General features: G+C 39.7%; 1 protein-coding gene across 6 annotated transcripts in view; it reads right to left on the bottom strand.

The window, feature by feature from the left end:
• The window catches only part of CEP83 (centrosomal protein 83), a 31,601-nt gene extending 5,202 nt beyond the window's left edge, over positions 1 to 26,399 (bottom strand). The window contains exons 1-15 of one of the 6 annotated variants that reach the window (XM_067559812.1): positions 25,788 to 26,393; positions 23,445 to 23,543; positions 22,366 to 22,414; positions 20,896 to 21,162; positions 20,170 to 20,320; positions 17,256 to 17,348; positions 16,926 to 17,057; positions 15,096 to 15,347; positions 13,430 to 13,561; positions 7,070 to 7,184; positions 4,928 to 5,072; positions 4,629 to 4,778; positions 3,772 to 3,847; positions 1,559 to 1,716; positions 512 to 641 (exon numbers count right to left, since the gene is read on the bottom strand). In XM_067559812.1, the coding sequence (XP_067415913.1) occupies positions 512 to 641; positions 1,559 to 1,716; positions 3,772 to 3,847; positions 4,629 to 4,778; positions 4,928 to 5,072; positions 7,070 to 7,184; positions 13,430 to 13,561; positions 15,096 to 15,347; positions 16,926 to 17,057; positions 17,256 to 17,348; positions 20,170 to 20,320; positions 20,896 to 21,047 (1,686 nt within the window). In that variant the 5' untranslated portion in view covers positions 21,048 to 21,162; positions 22,366 to 22,414; positions 23,445 to 23,543; positions 25,788 to 26,393. Of the gene's footprint in view, positions 1 to 448; positions 642 to 852; positions 948 to 1,558; positions 1,717 to 3,771; positions 3,848 to 4,628; positions 4,779 to 4,927; positions 5,073 to 7,069; positions 7,185 to 13,429; positions 13,562 to 15,095; positions 15,348 to 16,925; positions 17,058 to 17,255; positions 17,349 to 20,169; positions 20,321 to 20,895; positions 21,163 to 22,365; positions 22,415 to 23,444; positions 23,544 to 25,787 lie in introns of those variants that run through there. The other 5 variants (XM_067559815.1, XR_010921992.1, XM_067559810.1 and 2 more) reach the window with 5 other exon arrangements.
• Between the last annotated feature and the right edge of the window lie 1,467 nt (positions 26,400 to 27,866).

The following is a 27,866-nucleotide window of genomic DNA, read 5'->3' as shown; positions in this document are numbered from 1 at the left end:
TTATGGTCTAAAACATGTGGACTTGGAACTGTTAATAACCAATTCTCCTTTTGTTCTGGCAGTTCCATAACATGCACTTTTAGGGAAAACAAAAATATAAAATTCAATATTTCCATTAACAGCATTTCCAACACCTGCGTGTAACCAATAGTTGGTTGGGTAGGAACAATGTACCATATAGATGTTACCAAAAAGGGAAACATCATTCCTATTGGTATCTAACACAGCAGCCTATTGGTTAATTCTTGGTACATCTCCAAGCTGACCAATAACAAAAAAGTATGTAATTGAACACGACAGTTGGCTCCTATATAGCATGTTACAACCACTGTAGCCTCAGATAATGAATTTATGCCTATCTTAACCCTCCTGATATATTTTGCTATTATATAAATGATTACATGGATGCTGCAATTAAAGTGTCAATATAAAAAATAATTCTGCACACCCAAATTGAAAGCTGAACTTTCTCCCTCTTCATAAGCTCTGAAGTAAAGAAGAGTCAACATGCCTTTTTTTGAGCAACAGCAGCCCGGTGTAGTTTCTCTTTCACCTGATCATACTTCTCTTCTCTCTCTGTGAGGCGCTGTATAAGTTTATGCTTTTCTTCCAGCCACACTACATGTCTGTCTTCTAACATCCTAGGAGATGAATATTAAAAAGAGTGGTGTTGTAAACAAAAGGGTGGTGTTCTGGAATCATTCTTTTTAATAAATATCAACATCTAGGATTCCTGACATACACACTTTATTTCACTCACTTGACCAAGAGAAAATAACATGTTTACAATAATTTGGTATTTTACTGAAAAGACTTTCCGAATGTTTTGCTCAAGTAACAATCTTTAAGTACCAGGAAAGAAGGTTTGTCAGCACTCTTGTCCTGGAAAACAATCTCCGTTCCCTTCAGTGTTTGTTACCAAGTTCTTATTGTACATATCCATACCACTAGAAGGTGCAGGAAAACAGAAAAATCATTCACAGTTTTGAGTAGGTCCAAATCGTTGACTAGATTTTCAGTTCACAGAGATAATCTGATAGGAGTTACCTGAAATAAATATATCTACCACAAAGAAAGCAGAACACTCTGATGCAACGATTGGCATGATTCTTGAAACCCTTTTCAGAGATCTAGAAACAAGTCATTTTTGCCTTTATCCACTGCAAACATTGCTACAACAGAAGCCATACGGGAAATTCGGGCCCCATTGACAATACTGGGAATTTTGCCATGGACTTCAATGAAACCAGAATTTCATCCCATGTATATAAACTTATTTCAACAAGGATCAATTGTAACTGATAAGTGAAAAGAAAATGGAAGTGTACCCATATTGTTAATGTAACCACAAGACAGAAATCTATTTTTACACCAGGAAGCTGAAATTAAAAGTACACTCTAGGAATTCTTTTTTCTCATGACACAGTCAAGATCTGGACAAAGAGGGGCTTCATTACATTATCTGTGAGTCATGGTGATAGTGAGAAATACTATTAAAGAATTACATGCAAGTGTGGAGAAAAAAAATTGAGTCAAAAAGCAAAAAAGCAAATCATACTTCTCTGCTTCTAGCTGAGCCTTTTCTGCCTGAGTTCTTGCATTTCGACATTCTTGTTTTAATCTCTCCACTATTTCTTTCAGCTTTTGATTGGAATCCAGCATGTCATTTTCAGACTGAGAAAGTGAGGCCACTTGGAGTTGCAAATCATGAATTTGCTATCAAAGAAATATATAAGTTTTTATTTGAGGGAAAAATATGAACTCCTCACAAGTACTTTGGGACAATGGGAAGGGGAAGGGAGGCAGTTGCCATGATGTCTGGCTATTTGTCCCACTACGTCTTTGTAAACGGTCTTTTTTGTCCTCTCTGGAACTTTTACAATAAGTTTTCTGTGGATAAGGCAGGAGGTTTCCTCTGAGGTTACAAGGAGGGAGAGATAGCAAAAGGCAAAAGTCATTACTCTTTAGTACCCCTTGTTAAAGCCTAGGACTCTTGCAGGAAGTACAGAGCCCAGAAGTGAGACACTGACTATCATAAATTGGTCTGTGATGCTTCAATATTTTAACAGAATAAGTAAGTTAGTTATCCAAAATAAATACAAAGGGCCAGGATTGTGACCCAACCTTACATGACTGTGAAGGGGCTTAAGGGTAGTATGACCTCTGCACTCCCTTGCATGTCAGCTTCAAGTACAAAAGAACATAATGAACCATTTTCCTAAACGTGAACACACATTTTTGCCACACACACAACTGAAAAAAGTCACAATGTATTTTCCTCAAACTTCAAAAACAAACAAAAAGGAGATTCATCTTTTGACTAAACAAGTCAGAAATTTCAGCCCAAAGAGAATTTTTTTGTGGGGGAAAGTTATTTGTGCCTGAAGACAGCGGCTCATAATAGATGTGCCTCTTCACCCATAACTACAATGTTGTTGTTATGAAACTTTAGAATAGCAGAGTTTTAGAAAAGCAGAGTAAGCTGCAGAAGCTTTGAAGTATTAGACAACACTTACATCTGGTAATTAATTGGAGCTCAGTTAAGTGCCGGAATTCTAAATTTAACTCTGTTTCACAGTGGCAACAGTGAAAATTATTATGTACTGTCTGTGTGTTAGAGCATCCCTGGATAACCAAGCTTGAGCTTTATTTTTCCTCCACGCTTACATGGAAGAAATCATTTGCCAACAGGGAACACTCTTCCTTAACTTCATAAGTGAGCATGTAAGTAATGGGTGGATTTTCAGAAGTGTTAATTGTTGGTCTGATTCTGCTCCCATTAAAGTAAATAAGAATTTTACCAGACTTCAGCAGGAGCAGAGTTTGGCCAACACTTGAACATTTTTGATAATTCCACCCAAACTGTCTGTTACGAGAGGTGGGGATTTTTTTGTTTTGTTTTTGAAAAAGACACTTAAGAGTCAAGACATTAGTAACTGCCTTTTTTCCACTGTAGACATCTACTTTCCCTCTCAGCTGAAACTGCAATTGGTCAATTCACTCTAGCGAAATAAGTAACCAGGTTTTTCAGAGACATAGCTCCATAACTGGATTCTAGGGAAGCATGAAAGGGAGTACTGCAGTCTCCCTCTCTTTAAAGGTCTGCCAGGTTCATTAGTTACACAGAAAACAGCATGTCCTATCGGGAATTGGGAGACTTAAGATTGCATTTTCAGCTGAGGTGACCAGATGTTCCAATTTTATAGGGGCAGTCCTGATATTCGGGGCTTTGTTTTGTACAGGCACCTATACCCCCCGACCCTCCGTCCCAATTTTTCACACTTGCCATCTGGTCATCACTCTATTTTCAACACTGCTACTATTCATGGTGCAATTTGGGCAAGCCACTTCACCTGAGCTTATTATTCATCCATGAAATGTTTGTAAAGCATCTGAAGACCCTTGTATGAAAGGTGCAATGTAAATATGAAGTATTACCTAGAAACAGTTTGTAAGTGTATAGAATCTGGATCTCCAGTTTAACAGTGCATAACAGTATTTATTATGCCAAAGGACCAGCAACATTCTGAGTTCTGAAATCCTTCGAATACAAAAGGAGAAATAAGTAGCTGAAGCAGAAAGCTGTGATAAATCAGTTTATAATGGCTCAGAAAATACCTGCCCTCTACCATATGCTTTTTTTGCCCCATGAGTTTTAAAGAGCATTGAAAAAATGAAGTTTCACTATAAACATAAGAGGCTTTTATTTAAATAAATAAAGGGATGAAAACTATTCACTGTAAGATATCACAATACAATACAAACACTTGCCTGTTTAAGATCCGCATTTTCACTTTTCTCTTTTTCTAGCTCCTCAGACTGAATAATTTGCTGTTGAAGTTTTAACCTAAAATTTAATACAAGTATTGTTATTTTTGTCTAATTAAAATGTAACCATTCTAAAATATACCTACTTAGCTTGTTAGTAGTTAAACAAATCAATCTGTTTAGCTCTTTGAAAGGCTGATGACTCTGAATAATATACTCGTGTCAATTATAAAATAAGAAGTCCTGTTTCTTCTGTATGATTAGGACTGCACTAATGTCATGGGAGTCATGAATTCCAGTGGATTTGCCTGACTTTAGATATCCTTGACACTGGGATTTACGCACATGGGTGTGATAAACAGTTGAAGAACTTAGCAGTTGTCAAAGTTCTCTGTGAAGTTAAAACTTGTACTGAACAGAGGGCTTGCAGAGTAGGAGCATTCAAGCTAGGCCTCTTGATTTGCCACATGTTCACAGAAGCTCAATTCTACGGAAAAAAGGTGGTTTCTGATGCTCTGGGGCTGAACCCACAGCCACCGAGAGATCGGTTTTTAACATTTAACTAATTTAAAAATTCCTTTAAACGGCATTTATTGGGGAAAAAAGAAAAAGATACAGTATTCTGCTTAAAATTCTGCAACTCATGACTTAAAAAAATTGTTAAACTATAAATTCTTTATGGTTTGCTTTTTTTATGCCACAGTGACCAGACTGTTGGTATAATTCACCATGGCAAGCACTCTACCTTTAGGCGTAATCATTTTTATTGAACAACATGAAGTGGCAATTTAAAAAAATATATATTTTTAAAGACACTTTTTGTATTTTTTTAAACAAGGTTTTAAAAAACCATACATTACCTAACATTCTGAAGCTCTCTTCTGCTGGATTCTTCTGCCAACTGTATAACCCGCAATTTATCTTCATACCCTTCCTTTTCAGATTGCCTCCAAGCATCTTGTTCCACTTTCATTTTCTCTAACTCAGCTAATCTGTTCTCAAGTTCTAACCTGAAACAATGTTCATTATTTACACAAGAACTATTACAAGGACAAAGTGACAGCAAAAATGTTCAGTTAAATATAATATTAAACAAGTTGTTTAAATCATGCTCTCCCCCACCCTTTTTAAAAGTTGAGCAGTAAATGAGGGAACATACTTTTCTCCCTGTAATGCTGCAAGTTTTTGAAAGCCTTCTTCTTTGACAGCTTGTACTTTACGAATAAGCTCACGATCCTTTTCTACTAAAAGCACCTTGTGGCGTTCAACTGCTGCCTTGAGAATTTCACTGTCTGAACGCAATCCTGTTTTATATATTAAAAATGTTAGCTAGCAACATACACGTCAGCATGAAATATTTAAATTAAAATCATTTTACAAACACTGATTAAATGGAACTGTGAATCTACTGTTCACTCACATAATATTCAAGCATTTAAAATGTGCAAGACTTTTACTACTATTAAACAACAATACTTTAAAATAGAAAACATATTTGGAGAGCAATTCTTATGTAACACATTCTTATGTGCCTAAACATTTTTTTTTAAAAAATACTAAAATAAAAAGCACAGGCTTAGATTAAGAACAGAGTTTGCAATTTAAATTTAGTAAACAGCAACATTAGCTAAACAAATGCCCGTGGAAAAACATTCCATTTTGTATATGGAATGGTTAAGTGAGCAAATGCATTATACAAACTGACGTTGATGGGAAAATAATAAATCACTAATGGAACTTTAATGATTTAGTTAGAGCATGTCCCCTCTTTTAATTCACTAAAATAAGATGGAGTGGAAGTGGGAAGAACACTGACGATATTGAAAACCTAAAACTCCAATGTATCAGATACTGGTAATTATGAAGAACAGAGATTTGTGGAAATATCAACAGTAGTGGGAAAGTTACCTACCCATGTGATTGTGAATGATTAAATACTGTGGCTATAGGAAGCAGAGTGAAATGAGAAAACTAATGTGATATTCCGGGCCCAGGTACTAAATGACAAGATGGACCTACATTTTGTAGCAATGACTCTTGGTTTCTTAGGCAATCTAGTAAGACACTATAAATTCTACAACAGCTTCAGGTAAGTTTAAAAGTGAAGGGGTTTGTAGAATGAAATATAGGAGAACCTCAAAATTAAACACACCAGAGTTACAAACTGACCTGTCAACCATTTGGAAAGGAAGTATAGAATCAGGCAACTGCCTGACCAAAAAAACAAAAACAAAAACCCCAAAACAAAACAAAGAAGTACTGTGTTAAACATAAACTACCAAAAACAATAAAGGAAAAGTTTAAAAAAAAAGATTTGACATGGTAAGGAAACTGTTTGTGTGCTTAGTTCATTTAAATTCAGATGGTTAAAAGCAACATTTTTCTTGCACATAGTAAAATTTCAAAGTTGTATTAAGTAAATGTTCAGTTGCAAACTTTTGAAAGAACCATAATGTTTTGTTCAGAGTTAAAAACAATCTCCATTCTTGAGCTGATCATAACTGAGGTTCTACTGTATCAAAATAAATAATGAAATATTAAAACAAACAACACACTGTACTTAAGTTTTTTACTCTGCTCTGACTTTTTCAATTTTCAGTATACTACACATTTTTGTATTGACAGCATAGAATTATATTTTTAGAAGTTGGGGAGCTGGGGGGAATTAGAGGTTTGGACTGCTGGCTTTTTTATCCAGAAAAATGGGGGATGTATTTTGGGATTGTTGCATAAAGTGAATGTTCTGCTAACTGTTCCACAGCTGAACATTTTAACTGTGTTATTTAAATTGCCCCCAGAAAGCTTTGGCATTCAACCCCAATAAACTCTTATTTCAGACTGTCTACTGATTCAGGCAGACAATACATTGATTACACTCCAACCATTTTAAGAAGATTGTCTTCAAAACCATGAAGGCTAGAAACAATATTTTTCTTCAATTGAAACAATCTGCTGTAGACATAATTAATGCTTGAACTAAAATTTAACAGAGAAAGACATTGACTATTCAATCTGGCAATATTCAATGAAATTGAAGATAATCTAAATATGTGAATTAACACAGATTATGCTAAAATGTGTCCCAGGTTCATTAATTTACATAAATTGGAGTTATTCATACACAGATTCTGGACCTGGTGGATCAGGGGACACGGCAATGTTTTCAGACAGCAAATTCATTTTCAGATCAACTCTCTCTTCTAGAATAGATGATGTGTTTTTTTTCAGGGTTGATTTTTAGTGTAGTGTGGTAGTAGTTGCAGGTTACAACACAAACCATTAGAAACGAATTGTACGTTACCATCCATTTCACTTTGAATCTTGTTTCTTTCTCTTTCTACCTCACTTTTGGCTCTTGCTGCTTCCAGTCTGATGTTAGTTACTTCTAATTTGTGTGAATGCTTAAGTTCATCTACCTGTGAATTAGAAAATAAAACCAAATCACTAATATTATACCCTAGCAATTTTTTTGATCCAAGCTTTTCATGTAGCACCTTGCTCACAAGAAAATACTTTAAACAATGGCAATCCATGCTTATTCTAGAAGATTGTTAAATAAATTCTAAGTGTTTTTATAAGGCCACTTCAGAGTAAGCAAGTGTCCAGGTTAAGGATGCTATACATTTCATATCCCCATAGCAATAAGGCTATTAATATACTGAGACTCCCCAAATTATACTCCATTGCCATTTTCTTTACATAAATCCTTCAAATTGAAGACAATGGAAATTCTTGGATTAATTGCAAGTCACTGTTAATATGAGTTATTGTACATGCTTAATTCTGCACTATACGTCTCCATAGGAAAGATGTACTCAGAGCAGACACTCAACGAGTTAACCAGGGCGTCAGACTACTACTAAGTTGTAGTAGCTGGCTGGTTCAACGTGATGTACAAGCACCAGACTGGAAAGCTTTCTTTTTTTGAAAAGTTTGTGCTCTTCATTTACAGTGCTTTTGCATACCCAATGATACAGATTGGATCTCTAAACAAAATGTGGTGTCTTGACATTTTTAACACACACACTTCCTACAAGCAGATGTCCCAAAATTGTGCAGCTTATGCTTAGAAGGCTGTTCATTTGATGTGCCTCATTCAGAGTATTATGGAACTTGATGCTTCCTCCATTTTACATCAATCTGCTAGCACTCTAGTGTCCATGTTTTTCCCTCCCAGCTTCAGCCCCCTCAACTTTTAATCAAAATGAAGCTACAGAGTATCTAACAAAGTGATACAAAGATAGGGAAAAAAAAAATAATTCCACTGCAGTCCATATTCAGTTCAGTTTGACAACTACTTACAGCACCTAAAAAACACAGATTGCGACACGATTTTCTTAAAATCCAATTGTTCATACTTTTAAAATAATTTGAAATCAGATGCATCTTTTCTGAAACTGCGATGCATACACCAAACTGCCTCATAAAAACAATAGTTTTAAATAGGACATCAAATCACTAAAGGCAATTACTGCCTACATGAAACTTTCTACAGTTTAGGCTTTTACTGCACAGTAATTACATGGTCAGTGAGAATTAAATATCTAGAGGAAAGCACTTATAATGAAAATCCATTTGCAGTGACAAACGTAATTACAACCTGCTAACACTTACAAGTTGTAAAAGGTTAAGAATGACACAGTAGCTTATTAAATAACTACATTGCAGATCTGGATGCTTACATATGAAGTTGAGGGCGTCTTAGGGCATTATTCAGCAAAGACATAAGGAGCTTTGTGAGGCGCAAAATCCAGGATACATCAATCATATGTGCACTCAAAGCACTTGTGTTTTGAAATAAGCTTGGCTGGATGTGGAGGGGGAAGGGGGCAGCGATGGAGGGACATACTACTCACATTCTTGGAGCAGACCTGCTTAGGGGGAAGAGGAACATACGTAAATGAGTTTCTACCCTCCAAGTAACACTAATACTTAGTCAAATTCCTCAGCAGTCCTGGGGTCTTACAGAAAACAGCAGTTAAAGGCTATACCCCTTGTACAGCTTCTGCCAGGGAGAAACAAGGGACAGAAGGGCCAGGCTGGTGTTATGGCTCACTTTCTTTCTTTTTTTTAAAAGTTACCTGAGACTCACTTTCCAGCGCAGGGACTTTCTTCTTATTTGTGCATACAATGCCTAGCTTGATGAAGCCCTGATCCCCAGGTGCTATTATAATATAAATAATTAGATATATCAAATAATTAGATAAATAAGAATTAGGTGTGGCATGTCACATGAGCAGGCATGTGGGATGTTTGGTGCAGTTTTGTCCCCTTCTTACAGCAGGTTAGAATTTTATTGTATAGGGAAATGTAGCTTTGGGCTAAAGTTGTCTTTTTTGTTGATTTGTACTGCGAGTACTGGATGTGCTAAAGCACATCTTGAACCAGTCCTGGTATTGTTAAATTGGACTGTGATTTGTTCCATCTTTTACATTTCTTGTATTAGATGTCTTTTTTTGAGCCGTATTATGATGATAATAGCTGCTAAATAACGTAATATTTTGAACGGGTAGCACTATTGTTTTGGAGAGCACAGTCCAAAAGGCACAAGGTAAGTGCATCGGTTTTTTGCTTGATTTTAAATCAAACTGTATTGAAGGTAATTCCACATGCTATTGTATTCATGTCACCAGAAGTTGTGAATCTGTAGGCAGTCTCGGAAATGGTGTGGGCAATCTAACCACAATCTCTCCATTACATACTGAAGGCAGTAGGGTTTACTTTGTATATTTATTCTATGTACCAGCAATAGCTTGTACATAGAAATAAGTGTATGATTATTTCCACTGGAATGCTCTCCAAGATGTATTCAGGAGAAGTAGTGAGGATTGTTAAAATAACGTCTGTCCAAGCATCCTCTTCTATGGAACTATAATTCTGAGTCATATTTCTTTTTTACATAAAGCAATTAGCCTATGTCTGTATCATTTGGTGGCACATAAAACCTATTTATCCAAATCTTCTAGATTCAGTTTCACGTCAGATGTGGTGTGGTAGGAAACTGGTGCTGCAGTTGGACAAAAAAATAAATCAGAGTTTCCAGTTGGTATTGGGTCAGAACTGATTATTTTAGGGCCTGTTCCCATCTATTTAGGGAAGAGGGCAACTACTGCAGAAAAGAGATGTATATTAGTTGAAACAAATTGTGATGCCTAATTTCTTTAAGCATGTCCAGATACTTAAGTTGTTTTCTCCCATAAATTACTCCAAAAGCATTTTGATCATTTTAGTGTCAGTTTAAAGGACACTTTCACAAGTTTTAACTATTTTAAATCCCAATTTGCCACATATTTCATTCACTTTAATTCTCTCTCTATCTTCATCTTATGTAGGAAAGAATATCAGTCATCCAAGAAGGCTTCTCTGTTTCATTCCTTCCATCGAGCCCCACATGAAGGCAACTCTTCCAAGTAAAGGAACAAACAGAACTTATTCCTACTCAATCAATCTGTAGAAAGCCACAACTGTTGTCCAATAATGCACTACACACTGGTTAACCCAAATATTGCTTTCTTTAATAGCAAAGCCTTGAAAAGAATAAACTTTAAACTAATACCTACACATGTTCAGTGAATTTTATAGATTAAAAAAAAAAAAAAAATCAAACTGTCACTGTGTTCTAGCGTTGCTTTTGCTCTGATTAAAGGACATGGATAATGATTTCTTGTTCTGAAGGAAACTGAGAAGCTTGTCTTTTACATATGATTGTGCAGTATATTTTCTGGTATACAAAAGAGAAGTAAAGCTAACATTAAGTCAAAGAATAATTGAGGAAAATTAAGTTCTGTTTTAACTATTAGAAGAAAGTCACCAGATAAGCACTTTTCAGAGCAGCTCCATAAGGAAAGGAAAATACAAACACAGTTCTCCTTCAAGTGCTTGCTCATGTCCATTCCAATATAGGTGAGTGTGTGCCACTGTGCACAGGTTCCCGGAACTTTTCCCCCCCCTCAGCAGACCCCGTAGGTGAGCTCTGGTGCCCCCTGGAGTGCTGCGCGCATGCTGCGGTATATGAGGCATCGCTGACCCCATGGTCCCTCAGTTCCTTCTTTCCGCCCGTGATGGTTGCTGGAATGTCTCTTGCTTTTCGCAAGTACCATTCCCCTTGTTGAACGGTTGTTGTTGGTGTTGTATAGCTAGTTAGGTATTAAGTACTGTTAAGTAGAGTAGTTTAGTGATAGAAAAGAAGCTCTCAAGGGCTTAGAGTGGCTGGGCCAGGCAAGGCTTTTCCACCTAGTGACTCTCACGATCGCTGCCTCAACCCACCACGACTAGTCGTTGTACCCGGAGGTAGTGACTTCCATCTTCCGCAAGTACGGTGTTCCCCAACTGGACCTGTTCGCGTCGTCCTGGAACAAGAAGTGCCTGAGGTTTTGCTCACTCCAGGGTCGCGAGCCTGGCTCTATATCCGACGCATTCCTCATTGAATGGAAGGGGACCCTCATGTATGCATTCCCCCCCCCGATTCCGCTCCTGCCCAAGGTCCTCTTGAAAATCAAGAGGGACAGGGCGGACATGATACTCATCACCCCAGCCTGGCCGAGACAGAATTGGTTTAGTATACTGATGGACCTGTCAAGCACCCCGCCAGTGGAGCTCTCAAGGCGGCACGATCTGCTTTCCCAGGACCATGGTCGCCTGCCTCACCAGGACCTGGAATCCCTCACGGCCTGGAGGCTCTGTGGCTGACGGAGGGGGAGAGAGCCTGCTTGGCGCAGGTCCAACAAGTTCTGCTGGGCAGCAGAAAACACAGGTTGTGTATCGGGCTAAGTGGAGGCAGTTTACCTGCTGGGCGGAGTCCCGTGGTATTCTGCCAGGCATCTGACCTATCCAGGCGATCCTGGAGTACCTGCTCCAATTAAAACTCCAGGGTCTGGCACTGGCCTCCCTGAAGGTTCACCTGGCGGCCATCTCGGCTTTCCATCAGCCGCTAGAGGGGAGATCCCTGTTTCCCACCCCATGTCAGTCAAGTTCCTTAAGGGGGTGGAGAGGCTTTATGCACAGTTCTGTGACCCAGTGCCTCCCTGGGATCTCAACCTGGTCATCTCCAGACTTACAGGGTCCCCTTTTGGGCCCATGGCTTCATGCTCTCTTCTCATCCTTTCACGGAAGGTAGCCTTACTGGTGGCCATTACCTCGGCTAGAAGGGTTTCCGAGATTAGAGCTTTGACCTTGGAGCCCCCACACACCGTATTCTATAAGGATAAGGTGCAGCTGAGACCTCCATCCAGCCTCCCTGCCCAAGGTGGTCTCCCAGTTTCATTATAACCAAGATATTTTCCTCCCCATGTTTTTTCTGAAACCAAGTGGTTCAGTGGAAGAGCGGAGATTGCACTCGCTGGACGTGAGACGAGCCCTGGCCTACTACATCGACAGGACGAGGCCCTTCTGGAAAATGACACAGCTCTTCGTCGCAGTGGCGGTCCGGATGAAAGGAACACCTGTCTCCTCCCAGCGCATCTCCGCGTGGATCACCGCCTGCATCAAGTACTGCTATGAGCAGGCAAAGGTGCCACTTCCAGGTGTCATCACAGCGCACTCAACCAGAGCTCAGGCCTCATCTGTAGCCTTCCTGGAACGGGTGCCCCTCTAGGACATCTGCAAAGCCACCACCTGGTCGTCGGTGCACACCTTCATGTCCCACTATGCCATCGTTCAGCAGGCGAGAGAGGATGCGGGATTTGGCAGAGCCGTGCTGAGGACTGCTCACCAGTAACTCCTACCCACCTCCAAGGTATTGCTTTTTAAATCACCTATATTGGAATGGACATGAGCAAGCACTCAAAGGAGAAAACAGGGTTACTGACCAGTAACTGTTGTTCTTCAAGATGTGTTGCTCATGTCCATTCCACACCCACCCTCCGTTCCCGCTGTCGGAATTGGCAGAAAGAAGGGACTGAGGGACCATGGGGTCGGTGGTGCCTCATATACCACGGCATGCGCGTGGCACTCCAGGGGGCACCAGAGCCGACCCTACGGGGTCTGCTGAGGGGAAAAAAGTTCCAGGAACTCGTGCATGGTGGCGTGCACTCACCTATATTGGAGTGGACATAAGCAACACATCTCGAAGAACAACAGTTACTGATAAGTAACCCTGTTTTCATTACTTCAGTCTACAAAATGAATGATTCATATAGACAAATAGGATTCTTCTTAGCTAGAATTATTTTTAAAAAACACAAATCTTGTAATCCAATTTTCTTTTTAGTTGAAAGCTCTAGCACTATTTGTTTAGGTTTGTCACTATACCCATTGATTTTTTACTAAAGTAAAAAACCACAATCCTTACTTGATAGCACCAGGCATGTTTTATTAACTGTTGAAAAAACCTTATACGGTAATAAACATGTCTCTTCAAGTACCACACTGTAGAAAAGGAAAACCAACCAAACAAAAATCCACAGAATGAGATAAGGATACAATCTGTCTCTAGAGACACTATTAATGATCATGTTTTTCTGTAGCATCACAGACTGTATCTATCCTGCTAGCTGTAATGAAAGAACAATTTATTACAGTTACCATAAACTTTGAAAGGGCAGAAAATAGTTTTATATTAAAAATAAAGAGAAATATAGTTTTAAAGTCAAATGAAATTGCCTTTTTCTTCAGCTTGAAACCAGATGTGAAAATATATTGCTGATACCACACATGCACTTACTTTAGTGGCCAAGGCACCTATTTCTCGCTCAGCTTTGTGCAGTTTGCTGGTTAAGAGAGTATTCTGCTCATTACTCATCTGTAATTCTTTTTCAATGCGATCAATCTGTAGCATAGCTGACTGCTTTTCTGCCTTGAACAAAAAAGTATTTATAAGCTCTTTCGAGCAGCAAGTATCTCTTGATATGCACTTATATATTGCATAGCACAACAGGATCCCAATCTTGATTAGGGCTTTGGGGCACTACTGGCTTCCATATTAATTATTTATTTTTAAAAGACATGTGTTATACAATATGTTCAGTCTCTAATTTACTCAAAATAACTCTTCTTCTCCAACTACATTGCATCCCCCCCTCCCCTCCAGACTCTCATACACCCTTTCACATCCTCTAAGCCTCCTGGAGGCAAAAGGAACTGAGGCTTGGTTGGGGAGTCAGGTATTTATACCCTCGGCCAGTAAACTGCTAGGCTGCAAGGACGTGTGTGCCTGTGAGCAGTGCTCCAAAAAAAACTAACTGTAGACTCACAGCCCAGCACAAAACTCCTACAGTATACCTTGGTAAAGTCAACACCACGAAGGATAAACAGCTTCATTACTCTGCATTTTGTGGTGTTGGGAGACGGCACTTTGAAATTTTACTAAGTAGATGCTTAACCCGGGGCATTGACTTCAATCAAGTCATTTTTCGCCAATAAGATTTTTCAAAATTACTAAATTAAGATTAAAAGTAGAACTAAGCACACTGAAGTGCATTTTGATAGGTCTTTAAGATGCCTTCCCCTATTTAAAAAAAAATAAATAAATCTACAGCAGTGTTTGTCAAGTTGTGGTCCTCAGGCCACTTGATGGTGAGCAACAACAATATGGCAGGCATATAGTGCTAGCTCTTCCTTGTTTCCAGCTGCTTTTACAGAATTACAGCTCGTTGCAGTAAAGAGCCTGGGCATCTGTAAAAGTAGAAAGAAAAGGAAGCCAGCCTAACTATGGGCTGCAGCTATACAGAAGGAGGAAAAGTCATCACAGACTGGAGCTGCCAACAGGAGAATAGCCAGAAACCATCAATGGGACTGAAGCCCTCAAACCAGTGAGGAATGTTGTGAAGGGAAACCTCAAAAGCATGTACAGAAGAGCAGCAGGATAGATGGGACCTTGTGGTAGGGAAGTATGTGCAAGAGGACAAGAGAAGGGAACTAGGAAGTTGTGACAACATGTGCAGGAGAGAGGAGTACGATGTTGTAGGCAAGCAGGAAGAAAAACACGAACACAATGAGTAGGAATGATTAAATGAAGAGCAGAAGTAGATCATATAATTAACATTTTTCAAAAGGACACTTTTTTTTTTGTATTAAAGACAATTAAAACACACACTTGCTCATTATTAAAGTCCAGTCAAGAAACTGCAGTTCACACATGCATCTTAAGTGACTGCAAATAGGACTGTGGTTGAGAAAGGACATGATCTGTGAGAATCTCTCAAGATGTAGCCCATTCAGTGACAGAATTTAAGACGTGATGACTTAAAAATAAAATCATAAGTATACAGTAAGCTTGGAAAATGCAAAGATTTATAATTCTTTAGCATGAATATGGAGCCAGAGTCTACTGGTCAAAAATGTCTAAGTTTATTTGCTATGTTCCACGGGGAGACAATTAAACATCTTACCTCCAGAGATCTCATTGTAGCCTGCATCTCAGCCAACTGCCGTATCTGTATTCTTTGGACATTTTCTGCTTGCATACCACTATTTTCTCTCTGTGCTCTTAGTTCTGCTACCTCAGCTTCTAAACCTTTTAATTTTTGATGTAGTTGAGCCTTTTCTCTTAGGAGTACCTCCACTCGCTTATTGTCTCTTGTGGGATCAACACTAAGCAGCTGATTATGCAGTTCTTCTTTATCTCTATCCAGTCTTGCTATCTAACAGTTATACAAAAAAAAAATACAACCTTTACATTATTTAGCCGACAGTCAAAATAATACACAAGTTCAGAATTAAGGAAAAAAGAGCAGCCATTTGCATTAAATAAGGAAGTCTATCTGCATTTAAATGCTAATTTATTTTCTTTGAGTAATAAGATCCATGGAACAACTACAATAGGATTTAGGCCTGTCAGGGTATGCTTACACTGCAATTAAAAACCCATGGCTGGACCTGGCCGGATGACTGTCTCGCAGGGCTTGGGCTAAGGAGCTGTTCAACTGTAGTGTAGATGTTTGGGATTGGGCTGGAGCCAGGGCTCCAGGACCCTGCAAGGTGGGAGGATCCCAGAGCTCAGGCTGCAGCCCGAACATCTACACTACAGTTGAACAGCCCCTTCGCCCAAGGCCCGCAAGCCTAAGTCAGCTGGTACAGGCCAGCTGCAGGTGTCTAATTACAATGTGGACATATCCTCCATCCCTGGAAGAAAGGATTTCCCCTCCCGCAAGAGCCTGCTAGGTGTGACAACTTCCACAGTCAGTTTCTGATTTTGGAAAGTTGGGTGAAGTTATCCTGTTTTAGTTATAAGATGGAAAACAAAGCAAAGCCATCTCTGCAATAAGAGCGTATGGGAATAATTTTACCTATAATTTTAACAGTAATGTAGGTTTTGAACTGGAAAGCATCCAAAGCTGAACAGCAAATCTTGGATCTTAAAAAATTGATAAAACGGAAGACCTGAATTATTTTGAGTCTCAAGACTTGACTGTGGATACCATAACTGATTTGCATATTACAGGTCTCAGAATAAATATCAGTTTTGGCTAAATTTTCAGGTAAGCACCTAAATATAATATGCTAGAGATATGTGCAGGGGTGCAATTGGTAATTATATATTTACTTGTGCACAAATGTGCATTTGCCGTTTAGACTCTTGAAAATTTGGCTCCAAACAAAATAGATCATTTACCCAAGAGCTAATCATAGGTGAGGACAAATTTTGAAACAGATTAAAGGGTCAGTAATAGAGATATAATGAAAATTTTTCAGAAATGGCTAACAAAAGGATGTTGAGAAACTTAAAGAGGGACAGGTTTTCCTGTTCAAAGAAAAAGGCAGCAGAAAATACTGAGATGGTTAGTAATCACATATCACCTAAATTCTATATTTAAATTTATTTAGGCTATTTGAGCTACTAATTTAGGACTAAAGAAGATGTATTGATCTATCTAAATCTCTCTCAAATCCAATAAATAAAGGTTTGCAAGCAAAGTTATTGGCTGTCATTCATGAAATACAAGCCTATTTGCAATAGGACAACTGATATTTTTGGAAGATATCCTGAACAAACTGATATAAATTGTTATGGACCAGGCCAAAACAAACATTTAAGAGAGCTGACAGTACTGTGATCCCTTCCAACTCTTTTATTCTTGTGATATCATAGAATATTAGAATATTAAAGATGACAAAATAGTTAAAGTTACACTACGATAGCAAAAGTCTCATTAAAAATATTTTTATAAAGACCTTCACTTTTATAGCGGTTTAACTTACATTACATATTTTCTACCTACCTCAGAGTCATACTTTATTTTTTTCTCTTCTAAAATACGTGCATGTTCTTCCTTCTGGTGGTCAAATTCTGATTTGAGGAAGGTATGTTCATAACGAAGTTTGTTATACTCTGTTCTGTATTTTTCTACTTCCTAAATTAGAAAGTAGAACACAGATTCACTCAAAAGGAGATAAAAGTATAAGTATTTATTCTTATAATATGTCTGTTTTATTTCATGAAATAGCCATTGAATTTCCTAATCTATAAATCATTTTTATGCCATGCAAAATATCAGAACAAATCCTCTCTCAGAGTCTATACAAACCAAAGTTAAATACTTATTACTTACTTCATCTAGCTTCCGAAAGCGTTCTCTCATAGGGGTTTCCAGTTCATGCTGTATTTGTGCTTTTAATAACTCCAGCTTTTGAGGCGTTAGTACCTGACATGTACAGAAAACAAATGTACTGTAGGATAACTAACCAAACAGTCATATTAAAGCAATTTATATTGGAAAACAAATGTTGGGCAATGAAACATTCCACATACAATTTCAAAAGAACTCCTTATGAACATATGCCACTTACAAAATTTGTTTTTAATTTTTTTCCTGCTTTCATAAAAAGCTAATCAATCAAGCAATAATTTACATGTTTTCTGAGGGGAAAAAATTTAACATTGCAAAGGTTAGTAATATTAAATATATATGAAATAAATCCAGCCATTGCATCATCTCTGAAGTTCTTCAAATAAGGTACACTCAGGATCCTTACAGTATACTCACTGCCTTTTTCTGCCTTCTTCCCTAATTACCGTAGTTCACTGCCTGATCATTAGACTTGAAGTACTTGCTTTATTCCCACTCCCATTCTGCTTTTTCAATGATTTGTTCTCTTTTCTTTATTACTAGATTAACAATTATGAATGGATTCAGAAAAACAAAGTAGATACCTTCGATAGGCACAGAGCAGAGCAGAAAAGAAAAATCCCACAGAAAAGTGCTGTTGGCATTGTCTTACTGCATTCTTATTTTCCTGATGAAGAGTGAAAGATTTCTGGTTACACTTCTCTATCACTAGAGCCAAAAAAAAAAAAAGGGGGGGGGGGGCTGTTTGTTTTTAAAGAATAAGATCATCCTGCTCTGAGATGCAGTATTTCTTAAAATAGAGCAATTTTTTTTTTTAACTTCAGTTAGTGTTCACGTATATCAAATCAGATTGGCAATAGATTGCACCCTTTATTAAATTGATTGGATTTCTGTGGTAGCTGCAGAACCAGAGAAATGTGGCATTACTACTTGAAAAACAGAATTTTGGAAAGAGAGGCAGGAAGAGTGTTTAGAATATTTCCCTTTTGATTTTGGTAGAAAGAATGTCCCAAATAAATAAATGCCAGTTCACTAAAAGATTTGTTTTTTTACTACGTTGCCTGCCTTAAGAACTCTCTCCACCTTGACAAAAAAAGTGACTCCTAAAAACAAAAGAACAAATGTTCCTAAAAGTCTTATAGAAGAGCAGATCATAATGGCTTAAATCCAACATGGCAAGATGCTGAATGGCCAAAGAGCTCCCTGTACCAACTCTCAATTGCCTCCCATAAGAACAAAGCCTCTGACAAGTCCCACTTTCCTTCTGCTTTTCTGGGCCTCAGAAGTGAAGTGAAGACCAGCTTTGTGAAGTGAAGTGAAGACCAGCTTTGGAAACAGCATCAAGAAAGAGACTTCTCTCCTTCATTCAGAACTGTGGGTAGACAGAAGATCTTTAGAATTTTCAGACAGGATTGCCTTTCCCTGAACAAATTCTATTAGATTTCTAGGAATCTATGTTTTTATTTTAACTAGAAAGCTCTTGCAATTCATGTGTCATGCTGGATCACACAAACCCTTGAAGTCTGTCAAGCAGATTGCAGATGCAAAATAAATGAGGGAAGAACTCATTTGAGTAGGTGGGACAGGAAAAGGATTACTACAAACCCATTCCACTTCAGGAAGACTGATACTACAACCAAAATGTGACGAACCTGAGGCAAATGCTGACATATAGAAGATGGATCATTAATAGAGGAGATGAAGGTTTGTTCAGAAAGAATGCTAGGAAGTTATGTCACTGACTGCTGAATAGCCAGCATGAAACCCTGCCTTCTGAAGCTGACTGCCAAAATACCTGCAGATCAACACTGATCACCAAATGGACTAGTCACTGGAAAATCAACTCTAGTCTTTCCAAACTGTGGGGAAATGTTAAATAATTAATGTAAATGGATTCCTGAAAATTTCATCGACATCCAAAGTAGAAAAGACTATCCTGACAATCAACATTCAATTTGCACAACTTTAATTTTGGCTAACCCCACGATACCAGGTGCAATGTATGTGCTGTAGCAAGCACATCGCAGGTTGGAACAGTTGAAAAACAAATGCTGAATAGCGGCATCTTCATAAGCTTCTTCCCAGAACATGTTCAGACCTTGAGTGCCACAGGTGAAAGCCCTCTTTATAAGGCAGCTCTCTGACTAGAGAGGTTAGAAATGGGGACGAATATGTTCTGTCAGTCAGTCAAAAGTCAAATTGCAGAAGTGGGATCTTTGGCTGAAAACAAGCACTGCTGATGTAAGCTCATAAAATGACAGAAGGCAGAGGAAGAAAAGAGGCTGAAGGAAAATGGAAGCTTTATTTTCTTTCTTCAGTAGGTCTTAATGCACATGGTGTAAGATTCTTTTCTTTCTGTGTCACCATCTCACAGAGGAATTTAGCAAGAGGGACTAATGCATTGCATAAGCTGATTGAAATCCCAGTGAGAATAGCAGAATCCCAGCTGCACTGTTGACAGAAGGAAGAGATATGCTTCTCCCTAATTTTCTTCAGCCTTCTCCATAGCCAGTATAACTAACTTTGACCCCTTCAGAAGAAGAGACCCTGACATTAGTAATACTAGAACACAGTAATGAAGAGGTGGACCACTAATGGCACTTTTTCAAATACTGATAGAGATTACTATTAATGGAATGCATGATAGAGTTTAGAAGATCTAAATGGTGCCAGAAGTTTTAACGGTCACTTCATTTGTGCCTCAGCAGTCAAATTATATTGAGTGCAACTCAGTCAATATTTGTGGATTTGAGGAGATGGCTGTAATAGACCCAATTTAACAAGTAGAAAGAAAAAGTAAGGCTAAAACAAACAATATATTGATAAAGATATATTATAGAAATGCTTCTACAGAAGGACTGAAATTCGTATTAAGTTCTGGTAACTATTGTCTCACCTGCATCTTTAGTTCCTCTAGTTCCCTAGTTTTATCTAATAATTCCCCTCGGAGTTCAGCAAGAAGAAACTGAAATTTGTCGTGGACGGTTTGCTTTTCAACTAACAGTCGTTTGAGCTCATGTTGTGATTTCGTATACTCATCCTGTAATCTGCAAAATATAAACTATTTTTATTTTATACTAACAATACCCATTTAGCCTCTAAAAACAGATCTTTCTTCTGATGAAATATCTGAAGTCACAGTAACAGAAGTGCAGAAGCAAAAGTAAAGACATCAATTCTGACAAAAACCATCTACTAGATATCATTCCTCCCCCAAAATACATTTGACATGGTTACAATCCTAAATTCTTGAAATTATTGCATATTTACAGATGGTTCTGAAATATTCTCTCACCTCACATATGTTAAGAGACCTTTAAATTGTTATTGTGTAACTAACTCAAAGTATTATTTTAGAAAAGTAACATTCAAATTTATCCTTAAGCATAAATGAGAGTAGCAGGGTACATTTCTATTGAACACTGAGTATTTTAACAATCAAAGCCCTTCCTCAGTGGAGCAATTTGCCAAACTCATGATTGACTCCAGTAAACAACTGTACTACTACAAATTAAAGTCAGACAAGTAACTAGCTAAAACTAAAACCTTTCCTACCAATATTTAACTTTACCTTTTAACAGTACAAACAAAATAAGAAAAACAGACATTTATAGTACTGTACCTTGTATGCTCTGCCTTTAGAGTTTGATAATTTGTTTTATGATTTTCACACCGCATTCTTTCATCGATTAAAAGTTTTTGTATTTCTGCTTGTGAACCAACAAGATCACTATTTCCACTTATTGGAGGAAGTATGCTGGTGAAAGTATCCATTCTGGCTAAATATTATTGAGTTGACAACCAAGTAAATGAATTCAGCCTAAATCTACCCCTTCACAAGGATTCCATCCACCTTTTCTCTTGAAGGCTTCCCAGGAGGCCAAATTACCTGTTGCAAACACAAGTGCAACTAATTAGTAATACTCATTCATGGTTCAAAAGGCTTCACAAACTATTTTATGCTTTCATATTACAAAGCTTCATAACTTCCTTAACCTTGGCTACTCTGATTTTAGTCACTGGCAGCTATACTGGTAACTAAAATCTCAGTGTTGACAAGGCATAAGTCTTAAAGCAATTCTATTTGCTATTTCTGAGGGCAGTTCTACCAGCATAGGTAACAGTTGAAGTGCTAGTGCAGGCAGAGTGCCAGAAATGATTGGTATTTCTTCTGACTGGTCTTGTCCAAACTTGCCCAGAGGAGAAAGAAATTAAAATTGAGGCATTCAGTGAAGAAAAAGACGACAACTATTCTTCCGATTTTCCTGCCTGCACCTGTTTTTCCATTTCTGAGCACTAATCACTCAGTAAAACAAATTCTGAAGAACCCTCTGAACAAGCAATCTACTTTTCAAACCAGGCTTTTCAAGAGCGAAAGCAAGAACCAGACAGCGATTCCAAGCACAATGGCACAATATTTTTCAATGGGTGTAAGGAATTTTTCAATGGGTGTATTTTTCAATCTGTGTAAGGAAAAGTGGTCAAAAATAGATTAAAATTCCAAGGGCTATAGACAATGTTTAGGCAGACCTTCCAAATGAAGAACACTAAGGCCACCCACACACACCCACACCCACCCACACGAATTTCCAAGCCAGGAGTTGCCATCTGAAAAGAACTATGGTGGCCATCCCTAAAACTTAACTTTACTGTGGCTCAGATCTTTAAACTAAATTCCAAGTCCCAAGCTGTAAAGTCTTCAGAATTCTGAAAGCAAGTTTTGGAGATAAGGAACAGCCTCTAGGCAAAGCACCCCTAATTAAGGAGATTCTGAGTGTGTTCCAAAAATGGATCTAAGTCTCCTAAAAGATTTAAGCAAGATGAATATCTTACTTGAGCAGAAAAAATACATTCAAACAAGGAGAACAAGCCTGAAACTGAAGCAAATATCGCAAGGTGGAGGTTCTGTGAACACACCAGCCATCAGAAAGAGAGAATCTGAGGGACAATTAAGAAATGGAACCTTTTATATCCTCAGTTCCAGAATAACACAGATGGGAAAGCCCATATGCCCTCCTAATGGCTCTTGCTGTTCTTGCTCAATGGCTTGAGAAACAAGGCACACAGCACCTGAAGTGCTCACAGTGCTCACCTGCAGTGACATTTCACGAGGAAGAACTGGAAATTAAGATGATACAATTCTGAGAACAGGAAAGAGAACAGTAGTTTACGAAGGAGGTTTTTAAAATGTCAAAACAGTGAGTGGTACCTATAAAACAAAATAGCCCTATTTTTTATTACAGTGACATCTTGTGGTAAATTTTAAAATCTGCATAAAATTCTGAAGCTATCAGTTATTAAAAATACTTTATATTGTCCCATTAAAGTTTCTGATTTGCCTAAGTACATACACACAATTATGCATTACCATCCATGTGCTAAATTGCATAGAACATGCACCTTCAACCATTTTAATCTCTGCTCATTAATCTATGGTTAGTGACTTCTAACATTCTGTTTCTTTCCTTTGCCTCCCAGTATGGAATTTCTCCCACCAAATTACATTAGTCCATGCTCTAAGACAGGCAATATTCACTCTTGGATAAGCAGAAAGCATTTTGTAGCCTTATTAGGGCTACATACAGGAGCATTATGCATCCATTCTGGCTAAGGGAATAAGACACTTGTTTATAGCCATGTATCATATATTAAATCCACAACAACATTAGATCATACACACACAGTTTCGGGTTTTGTTTTTTTAAGAGTTATAAAATTAGTTATAATTTCTCTCTCCCTCTGAGGCTTGTACAGTTTAATTTATTATAACTAAATTAATCTAGCTTTAGAAAAAGAGGAATGTGAAATATTTATATAGTTCAAAGACAACAATTAAACCTCTCAAACATTTCTAAAAATAGATTTTCTGTAAAATATCTAGCACATGGTCAATCAAAACATGCCATCTCAAATTCATGTCTGTAAAATCTTTTACAGTATCATCCTGCATATCTACACCCAGGCATGTGCACACACAGGAATGGGTGTCAATTCTTGCAACCTGTAAGACAGATCAAGGGTGTGTGTATGTATATGTATAAAACGTTTCTCTTTTCAAAGCTAAATATCTAACTTTAAAATAATGTTAGAGAGGAGAATAAAATGCTAAAGCAATTAGTTTTCTGTTAAACTTCCAACCAGCATAATTCTATCCCTCAAAGTCCCACTCACTTAAATGGAGAGTTGGAATGCGTCAGCTTTTGGGTTTGGTTTTTTTTAAATGGATTACAACTTTTGCTTCACAGCCCGGCAAATTCAGAGGTATCAGTCCTGTAAGTCATGATATTACAATTCATTTGAAAAAAATCTTATTTAAAAACTTTTTTAAAAAACATACTAATAGAATTGCTGTTACTTACATTTGTAAATGGTAACTAAGACAACCTAGGTTTAGAGAAAAATATGTAATATGTAATCATACTAATTTAAATTTTAAAAAATGAGAAAGATGCACTTTGGAGTTATGCACATAACCAAGTTACATAATGGTGATTTCAGTGTTCACTAGCATTTGTTTGGGATTACCTGCATAACTCATTCATGGCTCTGCTTTCATCAGCATAGCCTTGTCTAATCTACAAAATATTACTGTATTTGAACACTCTTATGATCAATGAAGTTAGATAACCATGTGGAATGTGATTTTTGTGGCCAGAGCAGAACAAGACAAGTAGTGTTCAGCCTTGTGTCAGACTTTAAAAAAACCCAACTCTCTCCTTCAGCTATTACTGTAAAGTTTAATAGTAGTTTCATATAATGTATAGAATAAGTTGTTTACCTACTTATTTCAGTGTTCTAGAATGCAAAGCCAGTACCAACTCCCTATTCACCAGGTTTCTCAGGACATCTCTGTTACTGTGAATTAACATGATCATCAGCCTAACAAAATAAGATTCTCTCCTGCAGGAAACAGCTCTCTTGGCAACATGCAAATGGGGAACTCACTACTGGAAGAAATCAGAACCACCATGAAAGTCGCTGATTTGACTTCCCCTTTCCATAAAAAACAAAAACAAAAACAACACACATACACACACACACACACACACATTCCCCCCCCCCCCCCCAAAGAGGAACAGCGAGTGTAGATTATTTGGTATACTATATTTACTTCTAAATTAGATGCCACAGTGAGGAGTGCAGTAGAAATACCTAGATATTCAAATATTCCATAGCATTTAACACCTATTATATTGAAATGGGACAGATATAATGCTTGGAAGGTGGAACTGTGGAATATTCAAATATTATTGTATTAGCTTTCCAGACGTAATATGTATCTGTATGGGCCTCTTAGTGATTGTATTCCTGGCTAATGGGTATGATAAAGAATGCTTCCTGCAAGAACTAAAAACAATGGGGAGCAACTAATGCAAATTCCCCAATACTAAAATAATGCAGGTAACAAGTCTTGAAGTTTCACCCTCCTAGAGGAAAAGCACCCAGACTGGTTTGACCTAGTTAAAAGACCTTAGCAGAAATCCTTTGACTTGACTGAGAAGGAGCAGAGACACCATCCAAGAACCAACACAGACATGAAACCGCGACCAACAGAAACAAGCCCTGTAGGAGGACCTTCAGTATTTTAAACCTATGAGGGGCTCCATGTGGAAGATGGAGCACCGCCTAGTAAATCAGACATTCATGTAAGCTGTTTATTGCTTTAGGATGTTTTCTGTAAAAAGCTTTTGCTCTGAATAAATAGTACTTTGCTTTATGAAAGCTGACTGGTCACTGGATAACCTTGTCATTGGCCTGAGGGAACAGACCTGCAGGTGCTAAATTTAAATCAGACCTAATGAGATAGCAGAAAATAGCAGAGGTCTGCAGCCTAAGGCCCCAGACCGGAGGAAGAGAATTGTAGAATTCCACCCAGAAAAAGGAGAGTATTGGAGACCATAAGGGGGTTGGTGGGGCAGCACAGGAACTCAACACAGATCAACACATTGTTGTATGCAGTGTAATTGTAGCCAGGTCAGTCCCAGGATATTAGCAAAACAAGGTAGATATTATCTCACCCACCTCATCGCTCACAAATCAATACAGAAATTCTGGAAAATATTCAAAAAGCTCTTAAATATATTGCAAGTGAGCTCAATTCAGCTGTCACCACTTCTTTCATAACATTGTGTGAAGTCTGGGTCTCAGATGGTAATGAGCTATTTAAAGCCACCACAGAAGCAACAGAGAAAGTTAGTATTATTTCACAATGCGCAGTGCTGATAAAGTGACATACGCTAGACAACTTGCTGGTTTCGGCTACTTAGAAAACGGAGTATCCCTGTTACAGCAACTGCGACCCACAAAGCTGTCTGTGAAACGTGTCTGTCTCATTTCAGGGGCTAAGCCATTTTTACAAATGTGCACGAGATTTTTATCTCCCCCCCGACACACACACGCAGATGAGCTGCCCAGTGACGACCCCGCGAGTCGCTCCCCGCCACGCACACTTCCGCATGTCACAACTGGCAGGACTTTCTCACGCTTTGCGGCCAAGCCATCGATCATTGTCACCTTCACGCTCCCTCGCTCTGGGTGATGCAGCAGAGGCAGGGACCTTTCCCGTCCGGCGATCACGACTGGCGGGTGCGGAGCGCGTCCCCGAAGCGACCGGTGTAAGCAGGAGCCCAGGGCGGACGAGGTGCCAGCAGCGGTGAGCGGTCACCCTCGGGGGGGGGGGGGGGGAAGAAGAGCTCCTGCTGCAATGGAAGGAGACTCCCCGGCCCCCCACGTCCTTCCTGACGAGCAGAGCCGGCTTCTGTCCCCCGCCCCGCCACTGACCTCACTGCGGGCAAGTCCCTGCCCGAGCTGGCTAGAAGCCCTGCGGCCGGGGCCTGTGCAGCGCCGGACACAAGGGTGCCAACTGAGGGGGAGGGGGAAGGAGAGGGGTGAAGCAGCCGCAGCCAGGCACAGCACCGGGCCGGGACCGAGCCACGAACCAGTCGTCGAGCCCCGTCCGCGACAGAAACCGCCCCGCTCTGCGGGACCGATCGACGGGGAGAGTGAGGGGACCAGCGGGCCCCCACGCATAGATCCGAATCGCTCCCTCACTCACTCACCCGGGGATTACCACAGCCGAGCCGCCGAGAGAGTTTAAAAATGGCGCCTCGCCTCCCGCTTCGGCCGTCCGCCCCTCCCCTTACCCCCTGTGTGACCCCGCTCGGGATCCGTCGCCTCCCAGCCCGGCTGGCTACCGCGCTAAGCCTCACGGGAAGGCGGAAGCGGAGCCCTTGAAGCGGGGAGATAGGCGCGAGGCGACTCCCAGGTTACTGTGGAAACCGGCTCCCGACAGCGGCGCGATGGGGCGCACGCACTCTGGGCCCCGCCCTTAGGGGCAGGGGCGCTGGAGCGTTCATGGCTGACTCGGCTGCTGGGTCCCTCCCGCTGCCCGCCCCGACCACCGGTGCGCGCGCTTCCGGCTTCTGTCTCCTTCCGCGCCCCTGGAAAGCCCCCGCGGCCGCCCCGTCTGTCCCCCGGCAGCCAAAGGGAGGCTCCGCGGCAGCCTTTTGCCGGCGCCGCGTCTTCCGCCACGAGGGAAAAGTCCCGGGCAGCCCCAGCTCGCTGGGCTGTAGCCGCAGCTGGGAATTGGATCAACCCAACTGCGCGGGGCTCTTGGGGGGGGGGTGAGAAACTGGCTGGAGGAAGGTCGCCCACTGCCCCTGGCTGTCCGGGTGACCAGCCAGCCCGTGTGAGAAAGTGGGGGGAGGGGCGGGTGGGGTGTAAATAGGATTAGGCGCCTATATAAGAAAAAGCACCAAATATCAAAATCAGCACCTGTGGTCACTTTACCTGCTGTAGGGGAGGGCGGCCCAGGCCTGGTTTTACAGCCAAGGAGCCGCCTGGCTGCTTTGGTCTGTGCCCAGTAGTGGGATGAAGCCCGATGGGATTGTGCCTAGTATCAGGTGCGGGATGCTATTGTGAAGAAAGCAGTGCTCCCTCCCTATCACTGCATGCAATGGGGATCCGGGGAGGAGGGGGTGCATGCTCTTATAAAACAGCATCCCCATGCAGTATTGCTTCACATGCCCCATGTGAGGTCAGGCCAACAGAGCAGGGTCACGCCCACAAGTGCTACAGTGCCCCATAAGCTGCTATGGTACCACCTGCATTCTTGGCAAGGGCAAGGGAAGAATTCATCAACCTAGCTACTGCGTTGGAGGAGATGGATTCACTGCAGCAACAGAAACACCTTTTCTGCTAGCATAGGAAGCATCAGTGCTATGGAAGTACAGCTGCATACCTTATTCTTTTTCCAACACCTTCTTAAACATCGCTGCTGCCCTAAGGCACACAAAAAAATGCATCCTAATCATGAGTAGCTAGGTGGCCTTGTGTGATTATTGCTGTTGACTGACTATGACTTTTGAACACAGCCATTCTGTTAAAAAAGATTAAAAATAAATTTCAGTTTTGTTACCCAGTTCTCCCTCTCCTTGCTCTAATTTGTTTCATTCAGTTGTCACGTAAGGTCTTTACAACAGGTTTTGTCCTTTGTTATATTGTACATTGCCTTGCATAGTGGCATGTCAAATTAGTTGAGACCCGTATCAACTACCACACTATAAAGAAGTTGCACACAAAACATTAAAATGT

Source organism: Emydura macquarii, unplaced genomic scaffold (assembly GCF_026122565.2).
Source record: "Emydura macquarii macquarii isolate MOO-44397 ecotype Brisbane River unplaced genomic scaffold, CSIRO-AGI_Emac_v2 contig_2205, whole genome shotgun sequence".
Taxonomy (NCBI): domain Eukaryota; kingdom Metazoa; phylum Chordata; order Testudines; family Chelidae; genus Emydura; species Emydura macquarii.
This window is presented reverse-complemented; position numbering and strand designations above follow the sequence as displayed.